At 40.6% G+C, this 26,708-nt stretch overlaps 1 protein-coding gene across 1 annotated transcript; it reads left to right on the top strand.

Moving 5' to 3' along the window:
• The first annotated feature begins 1,458 nt into the window (after window positions 1–1,458).
• Fam98b (family with sequence similarity 98 member B) lies at window positions 1,459–26,681 on the top strand. Its single transcript, XM_027422232.2, is given in 11 exon segments — window positions 1,459–1,601; window positions 11,262–11,407; window positions 12,462–12,596; window positions 13,371–13,549; window positions 16,668–16,748; window positions 17,577–17,693; window positions 23,404–23,571; window positions 25,762–25,978; window positions 25,981–26,009; window positions 26,011–26,080; window positions 26,083–26,681. Coding segments are annotated over 11 exon segments (1,281 nt in total). The 5' UTR covers window positions 1,459–1,530; the 3' UTR covers window positions 26,151–26,681.
• Window positions 26,682–26,708: the final 27 nt, after the last annotated feature.

Genomic DNA, 26,708 nt, shown 5'->3' with positions numbered 1-26,708 from the left:
CATGGTTTAACACTTTATTTTCCATTTTGTTTCCTCTTTGATAGATATTTTGCTTTGTACCCCCTTCTCTTAGTTGTTTGTTATGTTTGATGGTTTACTGAATATGTTTATGATGCTGGTGTACAGTCTTGGTATACTACCATAAATTATTTATTTTATAATGATGAATGCTATAATTCCTTAACTCTATTTGTTAATTCTGCCCCCAACAGTCTCTGTATTTTAAATTTCACATGACATTATTGTTTCTGTTTTAAACAGCCAATACTTTTCCCATTTTTCTCTTCTTAAGGGTGCTTTCCATCACTTTTTACACTTGTGTGTTTTCACCTGTCATTATTTTCTTTTCACTCAAAGAACCCCGAGGTCCCTTTTGACATGAGTCTGCTGGAAATAATTTATGCTAATTTTTGCTTCTCAGATGTTTTTTTGTGCCTTTTTTTTCCCTTTTCTTCTTCACCTGCCCCCTTGGCTGTTCATTTGTTTTGTGAGACGGTGTCCCACTTTGTAGCTCTGCCTGTCCTGAAGCTCACTATATAGCCCAACTTAGCCTTGAGCTCACAGAGATATGCTGCCTCAGCCTCCAGGATTAAAGGTGTGTGGTGACCGTACTTTTATTTCTTAAGGTGTTTCTGCTGAATCTGAATTTGTAGATACAGTTGGTATTTTGTTACTTACACATTCATAAATGATCAGCAATACAACACAAATCTGAGTATGTATTTGAGGTGATTCTGGACAGATGAAAACAACTGATCATCTATTTGGTTCTACATTCATGATGAAATAATACTCTTTTTTGTTGTTGTTTTGTTTTCGAGACAGGGTTTCTCTGGCTTTGGAGGCTGTGCTAGAACTCGCTCTAGGCTGGCCTTGAACTCATAGAGATCTTCCTGCCTCTACCTCCCAAGTGCTGTGATTAAAGGCGTGTGCCACCAACACCCAGCAGAAATAATACTCTTGATTTCTTATTAACATCAGAACACTGCTGAAGATATTAGCTCAATGGGCTTATTTATACACATGCTGTTATTTTCTACTGGAGATCATTATTGTTTTTTTGAGAATTCTTGTTATAAAAAGGGAAGAGTGTGTGTGTGTGTTTGTGTGTGTGTGTGTAGGGAGAGCCACTGGAAAGTTGGCTCTTGGTGGCTTCCAGAGGACCTGATCTGATGCCCTTTGCAGTCCTCCAGGGCACTGGCACACATGGCACGTATATACACCATAAATAAAAATTAAAAATCTAAGGTGGGGGAGTGTCCAACAGCTAAGTTTGAATCATGATCTTAAAAAGATAGACTTTAACACGTGGATAAGATCTAACAGAAAAGAGATACCTTTTATGTTTAAAAAAAATGTCTATTGTTACAAACATGGGTTCTTGGTAGCACCAAGCTTGGATTGTTTCCAGGCCTGGGTCCCACGTGCTCTTCCATGGTCGCCATGGCTACCTGCCCCGGAACCTTGGCGTGATGACGCTTGTTTCCGGCGGGATTTTTAGAGTGACGAACAGTTTTGGTCCAAGCGACCATGAGAGGGCCAGAGCTCGGGCCCCAAAGTAGCATGGAGGGGGACGTACTGGACACCCTGGAGGCCCTCGGGTGAGTGTTCTCGCGGACCGCTTCCCCGGGGAGGTACCCTGGCCCTGCGCGTGGCCGCTAACGCCGGGCGCGCGCGCCTCCCAGGCCGGCGGTGTGTGGGGCGGTGCACAGGCCTCTGCGCTCCCGCTACCCGCGATCTGGTGAGCCGGCGGGACCGAGCGGCTGTGGCGAGAGCAGGCCAGGCTGGCGCGGGACTGGGTCCCGCTGTGCTGCCCATCGCCTCCACCTCGCGGCCGGCTCTCCCCGGGCTTCGAAGGCCTTCTGTGTGAATGTATAGCCCGCGCGCGCCGCACCGCACCGCACAGCAAGTCGCCTCTGGACCGTTGTTGTAGCATGCCAGTCAATCTTTGGCTTTCCCTGGGCTCAGGAGGACTCACTCCAGCTTCTTAGATTGGAGACTCTCTTAGTTGAGTGCGAGTCCCAGTATCGAGCTTTCTCTACTCCTGAATGCACGTTTGTGTGGTAGGCAGGGAGAAATGACAGTTTTCAGAGCGACATTAGCTGAAAGGATCTACTCTCTGTTGCAATTTAATAATTCTGGGCGCTAGGCGCTATGAGGGAGGACCCCAGTGGTGGCTGCGATGAGGCGGTCTGGACACGCAGTATTACTCCCTCCCATCCTGGTTCTCTTCACAGCGCTGCTCCTTTTTCATGTTTGTCTCGTGAACTTCATCCAGCTCCCGGAAAACAGGTTTTGTGTCAGCTTTCTGCACTGATGGATTCCTGACCGCATACTAGAGTGGGTCTCTCACAGGGAACATTGACTTGGTAAATGCGCGAAGAAGTAGTTTAAAGGAGGGTGCATACATGTAAGCAAAGGTCCAAACGGTTGAGGGTAGATAAAACAAATCTCTTACATCACCGTTTGCCTCTTTACATGCACTTTCTTTTTATGGTAACTGTAGTCCGAAACCTTCAGGCCCCGCCCCCTTACTTTTGTTCCCTCAAACTTCTTTGTTCCACTAGCAAGTGTTACTTTTTTTTTTTTTTAGTTCAAATTAGGAACAAGCTTGTTTCACATGTCAATCCCTTCTCCCTCTCCCTCCCCTCACCCTCACCCCTCCCACCCCACTCCGACCCACCCCTCACCCCATCCACCCTCCATTCCCCAGGCAGGGTAGGGCCCTCCACAGGGGCTCCGCAAAGTCTACCACATCTTCCTGGGCTGGGCCTAGGCCCTTCCCCATGTGTCCAGGGCAAGAGTGTATCCCTTCACGTGGGATGGGCTCTCAAAAGTCCCTTCTTACACCAGAGAAAAATACTAATCCACCACCAGGGGCGCCCCAGAATGCAGAGGCCTCCTCATTGACATCCATGTTCAGGGGTCTGGATCAGTCCTGTACTGGCCTCCCAGACAGTATCTGGGGTCGATGTGTTACCCCTTGTTCAGACCAGCTATGTCTGTGGGTTTCACCACCCTGATACCGACCCCTTCGCTTTTCATTCCTCCTTCTCTGCAACTACGTTCCAGAGTTCAGTTCAGTGTATATCTGTGGATGTCTGCCTCTGCTTCCTTCAGCCGCTGGAAGAGGGCTCTGAGGCTAGGGCACACGCCCCAGCCAAGTGCTACTTTTATTACACTCTGATAATGCATATTTTGCTGTTACCCAGCATAATGGAACCTTGCGTTTGTTTGATCTTGAATAAAATGTTTGTTAAGCGGGGCGGTGGTGGCTCATGCCTTTAGTCCCAGCACTTGGGAGGCAGAGGAAGGCCTGGTCTACCGGATCGAGTTCCAGGACAGCCTCTAAAGCCACAGAGAAACCCTGTCTCGAAAAACCGAAACCAAAACAACAAAGTTTGTTAACTGAAATAACAGAACCAGGGATTGTTTCAGGGCTATTTGTACTTTTGTGAAATTGTCTTACCTCTCCTGGGATTGTAATTATATACTAAGTTAAAGTAGCCGCAGTGTTTAAGCTCCAGTTTGGCTCCAAGTCCGACATTTGAAATTTTTGGCATCTTGTAAGTCATTTATGAAATGGGAAGACAGTTGTTGGTTTTATCCTTCTTAAGCTTATTGTTCCTACTATAGTGTTTAAGAAAGTGATATTTGCTGTGTTGTTGACATTTACACTAAGGAACATTTGTTTACATTCAATATGAGAAGTAAAACAGCTTGCACACTTTAGAATTGGGTTTTCCTGGAATGGTGAAGGACAGGATTGTGAAGTTTGAAAACTCCCTTTATGATGATGAAATGTGGAAATGTTACTGATTATATATGTTGAAATTGATCACCATCTTTAGATCTCCATGAAGATTGTGAATAATGTATTCCCATCAGTGAAAGTGCTTTGGGTTGTCATGTAAAGTAAGAAATTAATGGAATGACTGAAGTAGGAAAACTGGGAAGATGATGCAGCAGGTTACAAAAGAGAACCAGTTAGGAACCAGTTTCCTCTTCTGTGAAATGAGCATCCGCATGCAGATAACTCCATGCTTTTTAGTTACAGTGGTCTATGATTTTATCAAGAGTCCAGCTCAGCTAGTTGGTCTGGTTGTACATTGCAACCTTGCACATAGCTGATGAAAAGGTTCTGGTCTGGCATACACTACTGACTCCCCGAGTTCTCATCTTCAGAGGTATATTATAAATGTTACAGATGTTCCAGAACTTTACAGTCTAGGTTGAGAACCACTGTTTAGTTCAGACATTTATGGAGCATGGCTGTGTCTTGGACACTGTTCCCAGGAGTGAGTGGTTGTGGCTGCCCTGCATCACCACCAAGTCCGAGTATCAGGCAAAAGCCTGGAGATTTAGATGGGAAGACAAGAAGTCCAGTCCTTTTTTGAGAGACTGTCTCTCACCATTATTGTGGAGCAGCCTTTTTTACAAACTTACAAAAACCTCAGGTATAAGGGTTCACAACAGGATGTTGATGCTAGTGGAGTGAGGTCAGGAAAACAGGAGGTACCTGTGGTTATGCTGGAAAACAACACATAGAGACCCTGTTGGGGCTGGGTCCCAACAACTGGTGAGCAAAACAGACTGGTGCCTAGCTTTATGGAGCTCACAGCTAAGTGCAAAAACATACGCCTGTCAGTGCTTCAGAGGAAAAAGCAGGGTGTTAGAACAAACAGCTTATGGCTTAGTGATAGTTCCTGAAGAAATGATAGTTCAGCTGAAGTAGGAAGGATGAGTAGAAACTAACTCAATGAGATTAGATGGGGAAGAAAGATGGTATGTTCTGAATGTTAGAGTAGATATGAAGACCTTGAATCCTGCCGGATCATGCTGTGTTAGAACAAAAGGAGGTAATATGGCTGGGAGGCAGAGTGTGAAGGAAGGACTGAAGAGTTGGAAGAGGACTAGAGCATGCAGTACAGTACCTTTACAGCTAGCTATGTGGTTCCTTTCCTTTATCTACTAATAGGACCTCCCAGACAATAAGATGTCTAACTTGAAAGTTCTGTTCACCAGAACATATTTAATGGTTTGGGAAAGACATGATGCTGCTTAGAGCTAGTGGGTGCATCATAGTGTAGAGGAAAGGGCATTAGTGATGCATCCTTAGTATTCAAGGATTCGTTTCTTCAGTCAGATGGAATCACCATGGAATCAAACTTGGATAGGGAAGACAGTGACGATAGGAGGGAGGCAGGAAGTACGAAGAACACAGAGGAACTGACTGGCATGCAGGTAGCAGTGAGGTCAAAGAACGTTTGTTGATGAATGATGTAAAAAGCTGGAGATAGGAGGTACCGTCAGGGAGGGGCATGCTTGAGTTCATGATTTGGGAAGTATAATAATAGTTCTAGTGGTGGCAAAGTCCAGGGAGAGAGTGAGGGACTTGAAGTGGAGAAAGTTGGTAAAAAGGAGGTTAGGGAGTTGAAGGCTCAGGGTGTTAGATGGGTCTTGTTTGTGGGCTTTGGAGAGACCCAAGATAATGTAAGAACAGGGGTGGAGAAGAAAATTGACCAAAACGGTGTTAGATGCACCAGAGGCTCACAGCTGGAAACCTTAGGAGAGACTGGCCAGAACTGTGGACAGCAGGAGGTAGGTGTGAGAGCAAGGAGGCCAAAACTCCCAAGGAGCTGGGTGGTAAAGTAGTGAACACTTCAGGGCTGGGGTAGCCTGAGATGAGGTGGAGATGGTAGGGGAGCTCTTTACAGATTGGACAGCATGAGTGTGGAAAGCTAAATTGGCAGCAGGACCAGTAGGGTGGGTTAATGGCAGGAAAAAGAGGGCTCGTATTGCTTAGGCTGGCTGATAATAAATAAATAAATAAATAAATAAATAAATAAATAAATAAATAAGGGACTGGAGAGATGACTCAACTTAAAAGCACTGACTGTTCTTCCGGAAAACCCAAGTGCAGTTCCCACATGGGGGCTCACAACTATTTGTAAATATAGTTCCAGGAGATCTGGTGTCATCTTCTGGCCACAGGTACCAGGCATTTTCCTAGTGCACAATCAGTGCAGGCAAAACACCCATATTCATAAAGTAATAAATTAGAAAAAAGAAAAAAATAGGCCTGGGTGATGTCTGTTTGAGGAAGGTCCACAACATTTTAATGGACTAAAGCCAGGGTTCTTTTATCTATCTTGAAGCAATGTCAAACTAGGAACTACAGTTCCAGTGAGAGGTGGTGAGTTCTCTAGGTATCTGGAGTAACAGTAGCATTTCCCCAATTAAATAAGAATGTGAGAATGCTAGCCTCAGTCAGCAACAGAATTTCAAGAATAAACCTCTTAAATGCTTGCTGTAATTTCTCATAGAGTTCTACAACCGTAAGAAAGTACCCGGGACTCTGCTCCTACAGAGGGGCTGCTGGTGGAGGCTACCCAGAGACTAGGAAAGCAGTTTCTAGACTGCACCCAGCACTGCTGACTCAGACTGCATTTGGACGAGACACTCAGGAGGCTGCTCTAGTCAGATACACTGTTTCTTATCCAACTTTTTATTACCCCACAGAATACCCCACAGAATATTTTTAGATACAGCTGTGTGTGTGTGTGTGTGTGTGTGTGTGTGTCTGTGTGTGTGTGTGTCTGTGTGTGTGTGTGTGTGTGTCTGTGTCTGTGTGTCTGTGTGTCTGTGTGTCTGTGTGTGTGTGTCTGTGTCTGTGTGTGTGTGTGTGTGTGTGTGTGTGTGTGTGTGTGTGTGTGTGTGTGTGTGTAAGAACCCTGGGCAGTAGAGATTAGCCAGTTGCTATGTTTATGGCCATCCTAAGTGAGTTTCCCACTTGGCTCACCTGTAAAGTGAGCCCAACAGTATTATGCACACTTGGCACTGGCCTAGCATGCACTGAGCAGTTTACAGATGTTAGTCACTGATACGGTGCATTACTAATCCACATTCAGGTTTGCTCGATGAGTTGTTTTCTCTGTTTTTACCTATCCAATGAGCTGAGATGTTGAAGATTATGATTTTGTTTTTCCTTTTCTCTAAAGTTAGTATTTTTGGTGGTTTCATCAGTTTTTATTGAAGCTTATAATTGAGATTTCAATGAAAAGTGACCTATGTATAACTTAGATAATCACCTTATTGTAGAAATGAATGCAAGTAGGGAAATGAATGTTTACTCCTAAGTCTCAGTGAGAGAGAGGCTTTGTAAAGCCTAGAGGGAGGAGAGATATCTAGAGGGGCAGCCTTTAGCTGGTGCAGTGTCCCAGCCACAGCTCTGCCTTGTTTTGGCTGCATCATCTCAGTTACTGTTTATTTAGTTACAGGTGTTGACAGTGGTTCAAGAGTTTATGTAGAGTGTTTGGGGTCCCATCTGGGCTGAAATCTGAAGCCATCACTTACCTGTTGGCATTAAAGAATTAGATTAACATGGACTTTACAGCATTGCTACAGATATTATAATTTATAAATATGCATTTCTAGCCCTGTGCCTGACTTGTGTTTAAATACTATTAAGGCTTAGTTTCTTTATCTGCAAAATGTAGATTTGAAAATATTCTTCACGAGGGGCTGGAGAGATGGCTCAGTGGTTAAGAGCACTGGCTGCTCTTCCAGAGGTCCTGAGTTCAATTCCCAGTGACCACATGATGGCTCACAACCATCTGTAATGAGATCTGGTGCCCTCTTCTGGCCTGCAGGGACACATGCAGATAGAACATTGTATACATAATAAATAAATAAATCTTAAAAAAGATAAAATCTTAAAAAGAAAATATTCCTCATGAAAGACAACTCATTTTTGACTCAGCAGGTAAAAATACAAAAGTTTGGTAATTTTAATGAGTTATGGAGGAATGGGTATTGTTGATACCTTGATGGTAAACGACAGTAGAGAAAATTTATGATTTATTATCAGTAAATTTTGGATTTATATACCTACTTCACATACCTGTGTACTCAGGTTGCATAACAAGTTCTCTGTAGCAAAGGTGACAAATAGGAAAAGTGTAAGAAGCCTGCAGTGACATGTCTGCAGTGACCCTGTGTGTGTAAGAAGTCTGCAGTGACATGTCTGCAGTGACCCTGTGTGTGTAAGAAGCCTGCAGTGACATGTCTGCAGTGACATGTCTGCAGTGACCCTGTGTGTGTAAGAAGCCTGCAGTGAAATGTCTGCAGTGACCCTGTGTGTGTAAGAAGCCTGCAGTGACATGTCTGCAGTGACATGTCTGCAGTGACTCTGTGTGTGTAAGGAGCCTGCAGTGACATGTCTGCAGTGACCCTGTGTGTGTAAGAAGTCTGCAGTGACATGTCTGCAGTGACCCTGTGTGTGTAAGAAGCCTGCAGTGACATGTCTGCAGTGACATGTCTGCAGTGACCCTGTGTGTGTAAGAAGCCCGCAGTGACATGTCTGCAGTGACTCTGTGTGTGTAAGGAGCCTGCAGTGACATGTCTGCAGTGACCCTGTGTGTGTAAGAAGCCTGCAGTGACATGTCTGCAGTGACCCTGTGTGTGTAAGAAGCATGCAGTGACATGTCTGCAGTGACATGTCTGCAGTAACCCTGAGTGTGTAAGAAGCCTGCAGTGACATGTCTGCAGTGATGTCTGCAGTAACCCTGTGTGTGTAAGAAGCTCGCAGTGACATGTCTGCAGTGACATGTCTGCAGTAACCCTGTGTTTGTAAGAAGCCTGCAGTGACATGTTTGCAGTGATGTCTTCAGTGACCCTGTGTGTGTAAGAAGCCTGCAGTGACATGTCTGCAGTAACCCTGTGTGTGTAAGCGAGGTACCTAACAGCACATAGCAGCTATCTTTTATCTCAAAGAGAAAAAAAGTATGTTGATTTTTGTATTAAAAATAATTGCAGGACAGCCCCAAATGAATATATATGATTATCTAAGGGGTGGAAGTCCAGTAGAGGAGATAAGATTCAGATGGCAAACTAGGAATGTGGTGGCAGGCACCTATAGTTCAGCACTGAGGAGGCAGAGGTAGCCAGAGTAAGAGTTGATCATCCTGTACTCTGTAGTGAGTTCAAGGCCAGCCTGACCTATACACTGAGGCCCTGTTTAAAAACAGACAAAAACATAGTTGGCTAGATTTGTGTGGATGTACCTCATTTTGAAAGTTAGGCTTTAAAACTATATATTCTGTATAATTATACAGCAAAATCATAAAAGTGAAATGAAAACAAAAAGCAATTCCTAAAAATTACAAAGCAAACAAAACTGTGTTTATCAAACTATTGACTAGGTGAATGGTCTGGGAATGAACTCATATTGTATTTTGAATTAAAGCTACCTCCCTGATAGAGAAATGTCTTCCTGGATTGTCAGGAAAATAAGGAACTATTTACCAATCCTGGGAACAAGTCATAAGACTCACTGTCCATGTGAATAAGCTCCTACTAACCAGAGAGACAGGGCGATTTAAATCTCAGAGTGAAAGCAGAGTAGCTTCTGCTACTTTGAGTATGCTAAAATCTGTGAGTATATGATGCCTAAGAAAACCTTAGTTGCAGAGAGAATAAGTATAGAAAATTGATCTCTTTCTAATACAGTTGAGGTGATATATAAGGTATCTTGAAAATTTAGTGTCTTAGCTAATACAACTTGTGGAAGTATATAAATGATAAATCATGAAATAAATAATATATTTATATATAGTTAAGATCTCATAGGTCCTCTTTAGCTTTACTTCCTAAACTAGAAATTTGCATTTATGCTTTTTTTCACTGTAGTTCTTACTATTGGGACAATACAGGGCTATTAAGACCATTTGGTATTGTGTTATTTATTATATTTTAAATTGCTAGAAAAATGTGAAAAGGCCAAATACTAGTTACATAGAGTAAGAATAATCAGTAAATTGTACAGCTGTTCCACTCTGTCCTGAAAGCAGCTGTGATCACAAATCAGTATAGTTAATGTCTATATTCTGATAAAGTAATTATAAAAACAGACAGCAGGGCTTGGCAGAGAGGACTAGAGGGTTTCCCCCTAGAGAAAGCAAGAAATTAAAAAAAGAGGATTTAGAAGTAAATAAGAAAAATTAAGAGTTCTTCTGCCCTTCCCTTTCCTCTCTCCAGCCCTCCATATCCCACAACCTCAAAGTGATGGCCTCTCTCTCTCTCTCTCTGTTTACATACTAATATATAAATGTATCATGGGGTCCCATGAGATTTTTTTTCTCCCTTCCATGAGCATCACTGCTGGTACCATCTGTTCAGGTCTTATTTATGCAGCCATTTCTTTTTTTATTTTTAATTACTCATATTTACATATCTATCCCCCCATTCCCTCACCCTCCCATCCTCCCATGTTCTCCACCCCCCCAACCCCACTCCTCTCCAGGGATAGTGAGGCCCTCTACCAAGGACCTTCAAAGTCTGTCCAATTGTTTGGGGGAGGGCCTAGACCCTCCTTGCCTAGACCCAGTATGTATCTGGGCTTATGCAGCCATTTCTAAGAAGCAGTCTTACACCACCATTCCTTGTATTCTAGCTCTTATACTATGTCTGCCTCTCCTCCTTGATGTTCCTGAGCCATAGATGCAGGTGCATCTATTGGGGCTGGGCTCCTCCCAATCCATTACTCTCTGTGTTGTGTCCAGTTGTGGTTTTCTGTAGTGATCTCCATATGGTGTAGAGAGAAGCCCCATTTATCTGTGGGAATGAGGCTAAGAGTTAGAATGTAGTTAAGGAATTTTGCTGGTCTGGCAAAGTGATATTGATTCTAAGACTGACCTGCCAGGAGGCCCCAGCTGTCTAGGTTTTGAGTACCAGGCATGCTTTCCTTCCTATCGAGTAGGCCTTAAGGTTACTTAGACAGCTGTTGGTTACCACAGACATGAGTTTGTGCCTTATGGATATCTTGTCATGCTGGTCACTATCGTAGTTCACAGGTGTGGCAGCAGGGTAGGCCTATTGATTGCTGCCTTCCTTGGCAACTTGTCTATCTAGTACTTTCTGGTACTGTGGGAGCTAGGTTGCTGGAAGGAGGCTTTGGGTTAGATTCAGCTCTATGTCTTCAGCAGTAGGGGTTTACTTTCGACCTCTGTGAGGTATCCAAGGATAATAGAAACAACCTATATATTGGGGAGTTATCTGGCCTCCCATGGGGCTATGGATCTGAACAGAGATCAATGGAAGAAATAAAAATGGCAAGGACATAGCCCCCAAAATGTTCATCATTCTTAGCAGCTAGGGAAATGCAAATTAAAACAACTTTGAGACTTCCTCTCACCCTTGTTGGAATGGCTAATATCAAACAACTTTTCTTCATTTTTAAACTGTTGTTTCTTCCTTTCTAGGTATAAGGGTCCATTGTTAGAGGAACAGGCACTCTCCAAGGCAGCAGAGGGTGGACTGTCTTCGCCTGAGTTTTCGGAGCTCTGCGTTTGGTTAGGCTCTCAAATAAAGTCCTTATGCAACTTGGAAGAAAGCATCACTTCTACCGGTATGGCTGCCCTGCTGTGTCCACCCTTCTACTCACTAGGAAAGCAAATTGTAACTTTATCAATAGTGCAACCACTGTATAAGGAAAAATCATTACTATGATGAACCTCAGTACTGGGTTTTAAAAAGTTTGAATTAAATTTTAAAGCAGTCCAAAACTGATTCTTAAATTTGCCCCAAAACTGTAAGCCATCACTGCCTGTCTGGAAAAGGTAGTATGAATTTGCTATCTTAAAAACTGAAGCTTTTCACTATGACTCATTTTGAATTAAGTTTTAAAAATATGTATACTCTTCAATTTAGATATTATTCTCAAGTCTTTATCTAGGACATGGATTCACATGCCAATATTGTGATTATAAACTTCTTAGTATCTTATGCTGATCTTTTGCTTCATCGTCATCTGGTAACTGGAGTCTTCATGCATCTGGTAGAATTTCACGTAGTCTGATAAAGTGAAAAACGAGTAATTATTGGGTATTCACCGAGGTAAAAAAGCAGCAATCTTTTCCAAAGTGATTACTTTTTCAGTTAATTGCTTTCCTTGTCATACATGACAGAATTCATTTGAAATAAAATATCTCCATTTAAAGCATGATTCAGATTCCTCATAATTATATTAAAGATAGCAGTGAAGTTAAGTTCCATGATTGCTTTCATTATCTGAACACACAGAAGCAGCAGACTTGGACAGTTGCCCTTGAACCAGTTAATAGCTATTGCTCTTACAATGCTTTTGAATATTCTGGTTGGTATTACTCAAAATGTCCAGCTTATCGGATTTCATGGAGACTCCATTTGAAGAGACTTAGATGTAGAAATATTTCCAGTCCTATGATCATGTCCTTCATGTTCTTAAACCTACATGTCACTTTCTGTGTGCAGACAATTATGTGCTTGCTTCTCCCCAAGCCTTGCAGTTACCTATCTAAAGATGAAAGTGAAAGTGAAAATCTGGACCTGAATGTAAAATGGAAATCAACTGTGATGAGTTTTACAGTGGTGGATTATGTGCTGATTAAGCGCTCAGTGAATACCTGTGACTTCTTTTAAAGGGAGAGATGACCTAGAGAGCTTCCAGCTTGAGATAAGTGGATTTTTAAAAGAGATGTCCTGTCCATACTCGGTACTCGTATCAGGAGATATTAAAGACCGCCTCACGAAGAAGGACGACTGCTTGAAACTTCTGTGTAAGTTGTCTTCTCTTGAACATTTAAATGCAGGTGTTCAACGAATTTTTGTTATTTTCAGATCAGAATTTATACTCTGATTATTGAGACCTTAGATATCTTACATACTGAAAAGGCTTTTGTGTTTGACTAAAAGTATTGGACTGTCTTAGACATTCTTACATAAACAGCTTAAACTCTACTAGCATACCTTAACACTCACCGTATAGTCAGTAAAACCCCGTGTTTGTGCTTTATTTTAGTAAGTTGTTCTTTGCTTGACTCATCCCTGGCCATCTCTGCAGCCTTACTTAATTTTTAAAAATTCTTTGGAAAATTAGGCTGTTGTGCTGATTACTCTGCAGTGTGTCTTCTCTGCAGTGATGGGCACTGGTTGAAACATTTATTGATCACCTTCTCTTAAACCAGAAACTGCTCTAGGCACAAGGACTACATCACAGAAAATCAGATAAAATGTAGTGTGTGCCTTCAGAGTTCTTGACTGAGGCTTGTTTTTCCCAGGGAGGAGCATGTATCAATCTGTATTCCTAAAGCTGCTCTTAGGGTGCCCTTAGAGTATTTTGTTGGACTTTGTGTTGTTTTTAGATTCAGTGAACAATGGCTATTTGTCATTCAAGTTTGAGGTGTTCTATAGTTGCTCTTCTCATTGGTTCTTTATAAGATAGTCTTGATTTTGATATTGTTAATACTTGTTTATGTTAATTGGTTCAGCAATTGTTTTTCAAGAAATTCTCATGCATGTGTTAATGTTATGTTTCCGATTTTTTGTTACAGTGTTTTTAAGTACAGAACTTCAAGCTTTACAAATATTGCAGAAGAAGAAACATAAAAATTCTCAGTTAGATAAAAACAGTGAAATTTTCCAGGAAGTTCAAGCTGTGTGTGATGCCCTTGGGGTCCCCAAGTCAAACACTTCTGACATTCCACTTCTACTGAGCCAAGTGGAATCAAAGGTATTTTCTTTCTTTCTTTCTTTCTTTCTTTCTTTCTTTCTTTCTTTCTTTCTTTCTTCCTTCCTTCCTTCCTTCCTTCCTTCCTTCCTTCCTTCCTTCCTTCCTTCCTTGATTATCAATTTCAACAGAAACTTGTCTTACTAGAGGTTTATATTGATGGTAGATCCCTGGCCTACCATATGGAAGGTCCTGGGTGCCCTCCCCAGTACCAAAACAAAATACTCCCCCCCAAAGTTTTATATGTAAGCTAAGTTTTTGATTTATGTTTAATATGCATATAATTTAATTTGTAATTAATATTCAAGAATCATATCTTGATGAGTGAGTCCTAAGGCTTTGCCAGAGTTTTCCATGATAAAAATCACTTTTCAAATTCAAGGATTGCTTTCTTAGCTAAGGTTGTAATGCAATACACTGAAAGAAGTGGTTATTTTGCAAGGTGAAAGACACTCGCCTCCCCACACCCCATGGGATATTTGCACTCTGCTTTCTTTGGCAGTGAGCAAGCATACTTTGTTGATTGTTTAGTGTGTATTGTGTAGCAAATGAATAAGTAAGTACACTGATAGGGTAGTTAAAAGCAACTATAATCTTGTACCTCCTGCATTTTGCCTTATCGTGCCATCCAGACTATTTACCTAAAATAGCTCCTTGAGCCATTCAGTTCCTATCAGAAGTAAAAAATTCTGTGTTTTATTTTTTCTGCAAATGATGTTCCTACAAGATACTCTGCTGTGATTGAGAAAGACATTTTTTACTTTCTAACTTAAGCTGTTCAGTAATGTGACAGCAAATCCATGTCATTTACTGTTAATCATATTTACATGTTGTGATAATAGGTGTTTTTATTGCTTGCAACCTCCATGGGAGGAAACTGAGGTACTGTTTCCCAGTGTGGTAGAGCTGATGTTTGAGTGTAACAAATCTTTCTCTGTTCTGCTAGCCAGCTCCCAAATAATGACACAGAGACTTCTTATTAATTATGAAAGCTTGGCCATAGCTTAGGCTTATGTTTAACTAGCTCTTATAACTTAAATTAACCCATTTCTATTAATCTGTGTTCTGTCACATACTGCCCATCCTGCTTCTTCCATTTCTCTGGCATCTCTAATGCACCTAGATTCATCTTCTACTTTCTCTCTGCCTGGAAGTCCTGCCTGTACTTCCTGCCTAGCTATGGGCTGTTCAGTTCTTTGTTAAACCCATCTAAGCAGTATATTTTCCACAGTGTACAAATATCCCACATTTGAGTGTAGGCAGTCAGCTCCCAGAGCTGCTGCTCTTGGCTCAGTCTATAGCAAGTTTTTTTTTAAAGTCTCATTGCATTTTAGAAATCTAAAAAATTACAAATGTTTGTACATTTAGTGTCCTCTTGAGGGAGAGGTGGCAGCTGACCCATAGTTGTTAAGATATATAAAGTAACCCTACAGATAGTTATGGTGTTGGGAAGCTTACAGAAATATGTAACATGAATAAGTAAAAGATCCAGAGACTGATATTGGGATTCAAACTTTAAGTTGAATACCAGAAAAGCAAAGCAGCTGGCCACTAGTTCAGCCTGAATGGGTTGATCTGTCTCCACAAGCTCTCACCAAGCCTCGGACTGTACCCTCTCAGCATGGCTGGAGAATGAATGCCTAATACTGAATCCTGATACTGATTTATGTACCTCTCATGAGTCCTGGGATTAAAGGTGTGAGCTATAATTCTCTTTTAGACTGATTCACTTTGTGTAGTTCTGGGTGGCCTTGGACTCACAGAGACCTGTCTATCTCTTAATCCTAACTCCTAGGATTAAATGTGTGTACCACCACCTCCTAGTTTCTGGCTGCTGGGATTAAAGGCTTCTATGGCTTGTGGCTGACTTTGCTTTCTGAATCCTCAGGCAAGTTTTAATAAATCATAAATAATATATTACTACAGAAACAGCATGTTTTAAGAAAATAAATGAATTTGGAAATGATACCACATCCCATACAGTAACTATGTGGTCAGTGTAGAGGTAGATGGTTCTGAAGATGAGAAGGTTTAGAATTTGGGGCAATGCTGCAAGGTTCATTGTAAGCTAATGTTTAAGTGTAACTCTCAAGGTCCAATCTGCATGTCAAAATCTACCTATATTAATTGTACAAAGTAATGAATTTTAGTCTGTTTTCTATGTTGTGTAGCCATTATTATAATTATTGACTAATTTTAGAAAATTCTTAACACCAAAACCCTTGTTCCTGTTTACAGTCATTTCTTATTATCATCCCAGTTTTCAAGGTGATTTTGAATTTTTTTACATTCATTTACTTTGTTTTCCCTGCATGCGTGGATGTGTGCCACATGCATGCCTATTGTATCCCAAGGAATTGGGGTTACAGATAGTTGGGAACCACCATATGGTATCTGGTAATGGAGCCCAGATCCTCTGAAAGAGTAATGAGTGCTCTTAATTGTTGAGCCATCTCTTCAGCCTGATTTTGAATTCTTAAAGCAACATTACTGCTTCTGATTATTTGCTGTGGTTGTTGTATAAGACATCAAACCACTCTTTAGTTAGGAGGGCAAGCCCCAACTTAGAATGTTACTCTGCAGTCAGTTTCTTCAAGCTAAATTATTGTTATTGGAATGACCTGTGATGATACTAAAACATAATTGTCTAATGTCTCATTTTGAGACCCTAAATCAGTGGCCTTGTAAAACTGATTAACATGTTTGTGTCAGGACTGCAATAAGAGTTTATCCCATGTTGTCTTGTAGAGCAGTGAAATCAGAAGAAGTACAAATTACAGTATTTATTTGAGAAAAATTGATGGACTTAAATGTCACGGTTTCTCTCTTGAGAGTTTACGAGAAAATAAAGAGTTCCATCTTGAGAGGAAATTCCAACATGATTATACACACACCGTTTTAACTTCACTCTCTCTTACTCCGGCAATAATGCTCTGTGGTTCTTGTGCACTGGGGATCTGGCACTGCCAGGACCCTCTTTCCTGCTGGGTAAAGATTTGTTTTAGTTGTTTTCTTTAGCATGACTATTATTTGGTATTCAAAACAACACATCAAATCGGAATAAGATGGTTTTAAATTATATATGTGTATTTTTTTTGTAATCTTTCATATTTACTTTTAGGTGAAGGATATTCTCTCTAAAGTCCAGAAAAATCATGTGGGAAAACCACTGCTGAAGGTTGATTTAAGTTCAGAACAGGCAGTAAGTGTTCCATTTACTAATTTTGTAACTAAATGAAGGCATACCTGTGCTGGTTCATTTTTAACGTGTGTTACCATTGTGAAGAGGCCCAGCTCACAGCTTTAGACTCAACGTGTAAACCGCAAGGTGCCAGCTCTGGCAAGTGCACCTTTGGCCCTGTCACTTGCTGATGGGTAGGAAGGCTGGTGTGTGTGCATGAAGAACATACCAGATGAAAAGTCATGAGGCTGGCATCCCACCGTCCTCTTCAGGGTCATTCCTACAGTGCACATAAAACTTCTCCCTGCAGACTCTGTACCCTTTCCTATTCCCTCTCAACCCCTGCCACCTTGCAAACCAGACCTCCAACACAGGTACTTTCTAGGGGACAAGCAACATCCAGTCCATTGCACTGGTTTCCTTAGTATCTTGGAGAATTAGAACAGATATTCTAGAGTAATCTATCATAATACTTTATTCAAGTTATTAATTTAAAATATCTACTTAGCCCAAAATATTTATAGTGGCCAGTACATTAGCAGAGCTGTGATTTGAAAAGGGTAGTTTGTGAGGCCAGCAAGATGGACAGTTATTGGCATGTTATTTCCTTAATGAGCACTGCTTAGCAAATTGATGTTTTACTTAAATAAATATATATAATGAAAGGTAAACTTCTTTAATAGCTTCTGACCACTATAAATGTTTTATCATTAAATGTTATTTAAATATTTTTCCATATCCTCATAGGATCATAAAATAATCATTAAGTATGTTATTATTTAAAATACAATAATATTCAAATTTCTCTCAAAGAGCCTAATCTTGTGGTTTCATCACCAAATTTTCTAGGAAAAACTGGAAAGAATTAATGATGCTCTTTCCTGTGAATATGAATGCCGCCGGCGGATGTTAATGAAACGATTGGATGTGACTGTGCAGTCATTTGGGTGGTCTGATAGAGCTAAGGTGAGACTGCTTTCCCACTGGTGTCCTGTAGGTGGTAGTGTGGGGCAGCTCCTATCCTGCTGTCTCTTGCTGTTAATACCTAGGCCACTTTCACACTTCAATTCTATTCTGAGCCACATGTTCAGCTTACCACTGCTCTTACATTCAATGATTATAGTCTCATACAGGTTCATGTTTGCTGCTGAGTTCTTCCCTGGCTTTCTCCTTTGGTTTTAATTTGCACGGTTTTATTTACTTATTTTAAAGTTTTTAATTTTTAAAAAAGATTCATTTATTTATTAGGCACACAGTGTTCTGCCTGCATGTACATCTGCACACCAGAAAGGGCACCTGATCTTACTATAGATGGATGTGAAGCCACCATGTGGGTGTGGGGAATCGAACTCAGGACCTCTGGAAGAGCAGCCAGTGTTCTTAACCTCTGAGCCATCTCTCCAGCCCACGGTTTGATTGCTGTTAATGTAAAATGAGTATTTCTGTGAGCTCAACAAGGTAGAGATAGTGAGTAACTAATGAAGAAAACAGTGTGGAAACAGGGTTAGGTAGTACTGTAGGTGCCGGAGCGGGTTTCTTGTTTCTTAGGCTGGGTGATTGTGGCATGTATGCTCACTGAAGAGAGTTGTGGGATGAAGCCATTTCCAGCTAGCTTTCCAGATAGCTTAGTGCCTTTAATCTTTACCTAGTGTCAGCCTGGGGTTCTCTGCTCCTCACTCATCATAGTGTAAATAGGGGCAATCACAGGACCTTCTTTCCTTCCTTTAAGGACTGCCATCTTAGGCTCTGTGGTGGCCAGTACATGACAGTCATTGATTGCCATTGTTTGTCTAGCAGCTTTTAGTCCATACCCTTCAGAGGGTGAGTCTGGTGCCTGTTAATTCAACTTTGACCACAAGTGGAGTTCTGATTGTTGTTATTGTAGGAGCAATTGAGCAATTGAGTTGTGACACTTGGTGTCACATACCACCGTGATTCATAATCTAGAAGCTTGGTTTCCACCATGGCGGTGGTCAGAGGAGTCTAGTGGAAGATAGGCCATCCGACCTCATGAATGGCCTAATCCTGGTCTCAAGGTTTGGGCTTATAGGAATGAGTTAGTGGTTTGTTTACAGTGCAGCTGTCATGAAGTTGACCCCTATGTAACACAGTTTTTCTCTTTCCATGTTTTCTATTTCATTAATTCTCCCCTGATCTTTATATTCCTTGCCATCTGCAGGGCTTGGGATTGGCTGCTGGTTGCTTTTCAGGAGCCTTGAGATGCACCATAAGGTTGCTGATTTGATATCCGTCAGTTTTTTACTGTGAGAGGGCTGCCTTCCTTTTTAGAGCCCCCAGAGGTTCTGAGAAGTTGTCTTCTCATTGTCATTTATCACTAGGAATTTTAAATTTTCTTGTATTTCTTAGATGATCCACTGCTAATTAAACATGTTTAGTCTCCAAATCTTTAATTTTATTCCACTGTGTTCTAATAGGACATAAGGGATTCTCTCTCTCTCTCTCTCTCTCTCTCTCTCTCTCTCTCTCTCTCTTTTGTATTTGTTGAGACTTGAAATTTGGGTCCTATTATAGGATTGGCTTTGGAAAAGGTTCTATCTGCTGCTGAAAAAAAATCTGTATTCCTTTGTTAGGTGGAATATTCTATATATATCTATTATGTCGAGTTGATCCATAGTGAATTTTAGATCTGAATTTCTTTACTTGCTTTCTGTTTAGAAGACCTATCTAAATACGAGATGGGATTATTGAAGCCACAACCCCCATTATTGTGTCAGGACTTATGTGGCCTTTTATGCCTTTTAGTGTATGAAATTAGGTTCTTCAGTATATTCAGTGCATAAATGTTTACAATTATTGTATCTTCTTGATAAATTGTTCTCTATATAATGTCCCTTTTTATGTCTTCTAATTAGTCTTAGTTTGTTTTGTGGAATACTTTTTTACACTGTAAAGATGTATTTCTGCCTAAGGCACCTTTTGATTGGTTTAATAAAGAGCTAAATGACCAATAGTTAGGCAGGAGAGAATAGGCAGGACTTCCGGGGAGAGGGGGGACTCTGGGAAGAAGAGAGGTGGGGATTCCAGTGAGAATCTGAAGAAGTTAGACATACGGTAAAAAGCACAGGTAACTGAGCCACATGGCAGAATGTAGATTAATAGAGACAGGTTAATTAAAGTTATAAGAGCTAGTTGGAAAAAAGCCTAAGCTAAGTACAGGCTTTCCTAATTAATAATAAGTCTTGGTGTCATTATTTGAGGGCTTGTGGTCCTGACAAGAAAGTACTACTACAGGTTTGAAGTTTACTTTATCTCATATAAGGATAACTATGCCTGCTTGTTTGCAGTTTCTGTTTGCTTGGTAATTTGTTTTCCATTTTTCATATCTTTGCTAGTTAAGTGTTAGTTGGAGATAATACATAGTTGGTTCTTGTTTTTTTTTTTTTTTGTTGTTTGTTTTTTTTTATTCGAGACAGGGTTTCTCTGTGTAGCTTTTGAGCCTATCCTGGAACTCGCTCTGGAGACCAGGCTGGCCTCTGTCTCCCTAGTGCTGGGATTAAAGGCGTGCGCCACAGCTGGTTCTTGTTTTTTAATCCAGTCTATATCTTTAGTCTATATCTTTATAGTGGTGAATTGAGGCCATTTACATTTTAGGTTATTATAGACAGGGACTTACTATTTCTCATATATATTCTTAGTGATGTTCTGTTTTGCTGAATTATTGGTATTTCTTTTCCTTTTCCTGTGTTAGTTTCAAGGGTTTGCTGTGTTGGATATGGTTGTTTCTTTCCCAGCTCTAGTTCATTTATCTGAACTGCTCATGTATTCATGTTATGCCTGCCTGCCTCCCTCCCTGCCTCTCTCCTTCCTATAAAGTACTCTAATAAGAATTTTCTACAATGCTGGTATTTGTTGTGAATTGCCTTGATTTATATGAAATATCCTTATTTTTTTCCACTAGGTTTGGAAGATGGCTTTGCTGGGAATAGCATTCCTGGTTCCTTAATTTGTGTATCTGTTTCTTTGAACCTTTATATGACCATTAATTCTTTGAATTATTGCTCAGATACTCAGCCATCTATCTCTGTACCTTTGGATTGCCTCATAGGTGTGTTGGTCGGATGGAGATGGGTCCTGGATGGTGGCTGTGTCATAGTATTTGTGTTTCTATGTTGTATTATGTTCATCTGTTGGAGTGGGCTTGCCTTTATTTATTTGACTTCCTCTTCCTCCAGTCCATTTAAATGTGTTATATTCTTCCTAGAGCAGTGGTTTTCAACCTTCCTAATGCCTCAACCCTTTAATATAGTTAGTTCCTCATGTTGTGGTGATCCCCAATCATAAAATTACTTTTGTTATTTTATAGCTGTAATTTTGCTACTTTTATGAATCCTAATGTAAATATCTGATATTCAGGATAGCTGATATGTGACCCCTGTGAAAGGGTCATTCAACCCCCAAAGGGTTGAGATCCACATGTTGAGAGCTGCTGTCCTAGAGGGATGTCTCTGTGAATTCAGCTTTAGGGACTGGTGAAACTTGGTGTTGATTGTCCAATGGAACCTCTGACATGATTTCCATCTTGGCTGTACACCCCAGGACCAACGAGCTGCACAGTAGGCATGGAGACAACCATATGGAGTCAAAACTTTGGTCTGCCCTTGGAATCTATGAGCCCACTAGGGGAAGGATAGCAAATGTCAGACTCACTGAAGCCTGTGTACTGTCTGGGGGCTGTGGCTAGAGTACAGGGCTGGAGTAATGTTCTGGAACCACAGAAGTATTGGTTTTCATTCCTATAGTGATCACTGCAGAAGTTAAAACCTCACAATCATACTGACTTTAGAGACCCCTGGAGTCAAAGCTTAGACCCTGCATGGGTCTCTGAGGCTGCTGGAGATGGGAACTTGGTCCCATGGTACTCCTGGGTCCCTCTGAAGCATCTTTCTCAGGTACTGTCTGGACCCACTGGAACAGAAGGAGAAGGCCTGTATCTGGTCCCCTGGGAGATAGAGGCCTGGATGCACAGTGCTTTCTGTACCCTCAGGAGCTGGGTCTGGGTGCAAGGTGCACTCTCTCAGTGTCTTTTGAAGATTATTAAATTTACCTTATGATGCTACAATTTGCTTAACTCTTAATTTTATACCTTTCCCTATATTATTTAACATCAGCAATTTTTATATATAATTTTAATAACTTTCATAATTTACTGTAAATTTCAATGTATTATGGTGGATTCCTAAAATGGTGTTTGCTATGTGAAAGGTTATTAGTTTTAATACTTGAAGGGGTAAATACTCTCATGTCTCACTTTATCTTCATACTGGAGGTCTTTCTTGCTAACTTGATAGATAAAAGGACTAGCTTACTAATTTGTTTCTTCTTATCAGGAAAATTAAACTTTTTTCATAGACCTATTAGTCATTTGAATTTCCTGTTTTCTATTTGTGTCTGGATGCTATTTCCAGGTTTCCTTTTGATTGAGCTTTTTTTGTTAAGAAAGTTCACTTATCACTTTAAGAATATTCCCCAGTTTTCTCATGATTCTAGTTAAAACCCTTTGATGTAATAATATATGGAAACTTTAATCTGCACAGTGTGGTAAACAGCTCTGCTCTCTGGAATGTCTTTTGGCGAATGTGTACTTCACCGTTGATGTCATCACTGATGTTCTGAGTATCCACCAGCTCATACCACACCATGGGAAACAATCTTTTCTTTTTGCTCATTAATCTGTGTTGCTTCTTGGATTATTTTTACATTCACTTATTTATGAGCCTCTAAATATTCATTTTCTGTCTTGCTTCATCAATCTTTTTTTCTTCCAAGTTTCAGTTAATCAGATAGCTAAGACAGTCGATGTCCTTGTATTGTGTTCAGGGTGCAGTTCCTGCATTAGCATGTGCTACAAATCTATCCATCCCTCTTATATCTGTAAGTTAAGAAAGCTGCAGATGGGGGTAATAAAATAACAATTCTGGAAGGGTGTTTTGAGGATTGAATAACTCCTATCTTGAAAGCATTGCAGCACATTTAATAAATGTAAGAGTTAGCTTTAAAAATGATAAATTCAGCGGGGCGTGGTGGTCACGCCTTTATTTCTGGTACTCGGGAGGCTGAGGCAGGTGGATCTCTGTGAATTCAAGGCCAGCCTGGTCTACAAAGTGAGTTCCAGGATAGCCAGGGCTACGTAGAGAAACTCTTTGTCTTGAAAAAAACAAAAAGATGAATTCATATTACATTTTAGTATATGGTAGGACTCTTCTTTAAAAAAATACTTTAAGTCATTCTTCCATATTTAGGTTCTGGATTAACATTAGATTTTTGTTTATTTTTTTTTTCCTTTTTAAAACCATTCCTAATAGGGCTACAGTTGCTCTAAATGTGTAAGTTAAACTGAAGGAAACTGACAACAGCTAGTATCCCCATCAAGACATTTGATGGTCCTCACCATTTCTTCAATTTTGACTTTTGTTTCTGCAAGATTTATTGTCTGTTTTGTATTGTGTTAACATAATAGTATTATTTTGTTTTACTTATTTGTATTATTTCATTCTATTTATTTGATTACAAACATTGTGTCAGGTATTGGGATGCTTCCTCTCTTCTCTATTTCCTTACTTGTATATTATGAATTGTCTTCTTTCTAAAGATTATGATCTCTACTGCTTTTCATTCAGATTTACTTGTGCTAATTTTCCCCCTCACCATCATTTAGGCAAAAACAGATAATATAGCAAGAATTTACCAGCCCAAGCGGTATGCCTTGTCACCCAAGACAACAGTCACATTGGCACATCTGCTGGCTGCCCGTGAGGATCTGTCTAAGATTATCAGGACAAGCAGTGGCATCAGCCGGGAGAAGACGGCATGTGCCATTAATAAGGTCAGTTTTTTTTTTTTTTTTCAGCCTGCTGGAGAATGATTAACAACTTTCTGGTTTGCTATTTTAAAGAATTTAGTCCATTTTTTTCATTTATGTTCATGGATGAGAAAAGAGTGGCAGAGGGCTTATATCCATCTACATTTATTTATCACTTGTGTGCACCTTTCGGTTTTTGTAGTCACGAGGTTAACCAAAGCTTTCTGAATTAGAGGAATTGAGAAGTACTTTTTCTAGTAGATATACCAAATATTTGCTTTACCCATTTGATTAGTAAGAATCTGCAGGAATTTTTGCCACTACTTATTTGATTTATTAAATTAAAACCTCTTTAGCATTGTCCAACTCTTAATGACAGTGGTGTTCATGAAGTTCAAGATGTCTGTGATTTTGACTGAGTAATGGCAGAGCTCTCCAGACAAATCCAGAATGTCACCATCAGCTTGAGTAGAAAGATTTCTGTATCAAGTAGAGCATCCACAGGCAATTTTATGACTAAAGAACAAAAGTATCACTAACAGTGGTGCAGGTAGTTGATTTGAGATAGGATTGCTTGCCTATCCTATGGCATTTGGTTTCCCCTCCCTCTCCCCTCCTGCATGCTAGGTAAGTGCTCTACCAAACCCTCATTTCTGTCCCTCCTCATTGCTGTCCCTCAGGATGGGTGTTTAAAGACAGTCTTTTCTGAGTTTTTACTTTATAGTTTGATTATTTGAGGGAGAGCTTATGTGCTGTTTTGGGGCAGCATCTCTGAAGTGCTTGTGTTTTTAATGGCATTTAATAAAGATCTAAATTGTAATTTTTTAAAAATAGATTTAAATGCTATATATTATCTACTTTTTATTTATTTAGAATAGCCACATTATGATCTTAGGATGAGACCAGTGTTAAAACACAGAATTTGTTTTATGTGTACCTTATACACATAGTATGAGGGTAGTTTTGTGCCATATTTTTTTTGGTGTGCCTGTGCTTCTACTGTGCAAACCAGGATGTCATTTGTAGAATTTTTTACTGTGCTCATGTTGGTGCTCAAAAGTTTTCAATTGTGAAGTAGTCAAGTCTTGGATTTAGAGTTAGGTTGTCCGTGCTGTAAAATTATAGTAAGTGCATCACTGATCTTAAGTTCAGGAGAATCCTTCTCTCTCTGTCACTTGTTATGTGACAAAGGTACACCGATTTGGAGTCTGGACAGATCAAAGTATGGATACCATCAACTTCCAACTAGTGAGTTTTATTGGGGTTACTCACAGGAATATGAGTGAGGGTTTACTCACAGGAATATGGGTGAGCAGAAATGTCTCAGAAAGCTATATCACCAAAGCCCACCCCAGCATGGTGACAGCTCACCAAAGCTGGGAACCTGGAGCACACTGTACAGTCTGCGGGCAGCTCAACAGGTGTCACAGTTTGAGCCTTCTCACAGCACCTTGCTGGTCTTCATTTCCTCATACAGTGCTGCCAATCTCTGCTTCTTCAGGGCAGTCGGGCTTGTCTTTGCAGCTCAGCTCCTGAGAGAGATGCTCAGCACTCTTCTGTTTACATATTTTGGGAAGGAGGGACCTAGTGACTGGTTTGTTTTAGGGACTTCTTGCAGCTATTTCGAGTTGTTTATTTCCTGTGTTAATGAGCTTCCTGTAGGATGGAATGTCTCATTCTGGGAGGAAACTGCTACAAAACATATGACTTATGATTATTGCTGCATGTTATATAGTCTTTATATGCTGATGGACTAAACATATCTGAGGAATGCAGATAACCCATATCTGAGGAATTTGGATAACCCATTGCCAAATCAACCCTTGTGTGAAGTCAGAGTTGTATTAATAAGTGGGTATGAAGTTGACTAATGTAGGTTATATACTTTGTGTCTTTAAAACATTTTGCTAAAATAGTTCTTAATGTGACAGATACTGTGCTTGTCATAAATTTTGCTAAACAAATTTAAATGAGAGAAAATTAACAAGACTTTAACTGTAGGGAATACTGCTATAGTTTGTTTAAAAATAATACTGTACTCTAAGGAATTTTGTCAAACATCACACATATTTTCAGTCTTAATTCATACTGCATGCAACCCTTTAATGAATTTAGCTTCATTATTTAGAAAGAATAACTTTAATATCATCTGAAACCTTTATGTAAATTTTAACTTTGAAAAACAGAAACTTAACGAAAACTCTTTTTACACAGGTGCTTATGGGCAGGGTGCCTGACAGGGGAGGACGGCCGAACGAGATTGAACCACCGCCCCCTGAAATGCCCCCTTGGCAGAAGAGACAAGAAGGCGGAGGGAGGGGTGGTTGGGGTGGTGGAGGTGGAGGTGGTGGTAGAGGAGGTGGTGGGGGTGGAAGAGGAGGATGGGGTGGTGGAGGAGGGGGAGGGGGCGGAGGAGGTGGGGGTGGAGGAGGGGGGGAGGAGGTGGTGGAGGAGGGGGTGGAGAGAGGAGGTTTCCAGGGCAGGAGGGAGAGTGGTGGGAGAGGGGGCTATGGTGGGAGAGGGGGCTATAGTGGGGGGGCTATGGAGACCCATATGGAGGAGGAGGAGGGGGAGGAGGAGGGGGAGGGTATAGAAGGTACTAAGGACTGCACGTGTTAGAGCACTGCTAGATACAACGTAGGATAGTGTTCCGAGGAGCATACTTAAACATCACCCGGAGGTAGATCATGGTAGTGTCTCCGAGGATGGCTGTCTTGAATACAGAAGGCCATTTTATACCACCAGGTCACCCTGCAACATGATGTTTTCCATATTCTGTGTACTCAAGCATGCTGTGTCTTTTTAAAAAGAAAAAAAAAACACCCAAAAACTATTTTTAAAAATGTAAATATTTATTACCAGCAACTTGGAAAATGGAATGTATTTTATTGTCATGATTGAATTTAGACTGGTATTTTGTTCAGGGTTGAAACACACAAATGACCCCGACCTGAAACAGAAAGGACTCTAGACTCATGTTTCCTTTGTATTCCTGTGGTCCTGTCCTATATTGTTAATTCTATTTTACAAAACAGAGAAAGTATCTAATATTTGTGCTTAGTAGGCAGTTGTCATTTTTTTTAATAGGATGAAATTCCTGCCGTTAGGTTTTTATTAAATTTCTGTTAACTAAATCCAAAGTCATCTTTATTTCACTATGT

This window comes from Cricetulus griseus, chromosome 6, assembly GCF_003668045.3.
Source record: "Cricetulus griseus strain 17A/GY chromosome 6, alternate assembly CriGri-PICRH-1.0, whole genome shotgun sequence".
NCBI lineage: Eukaryota > Metazoa > Chordata > Mammalia > Rodentia > Cricetidae > Cricetulus > Cricetulus griseus.
The sequence above is the reverse complement of the archived record's forward strand: the minus strand, read 5'-3'. Positions and strand labels throughout refer to the sequence as shown.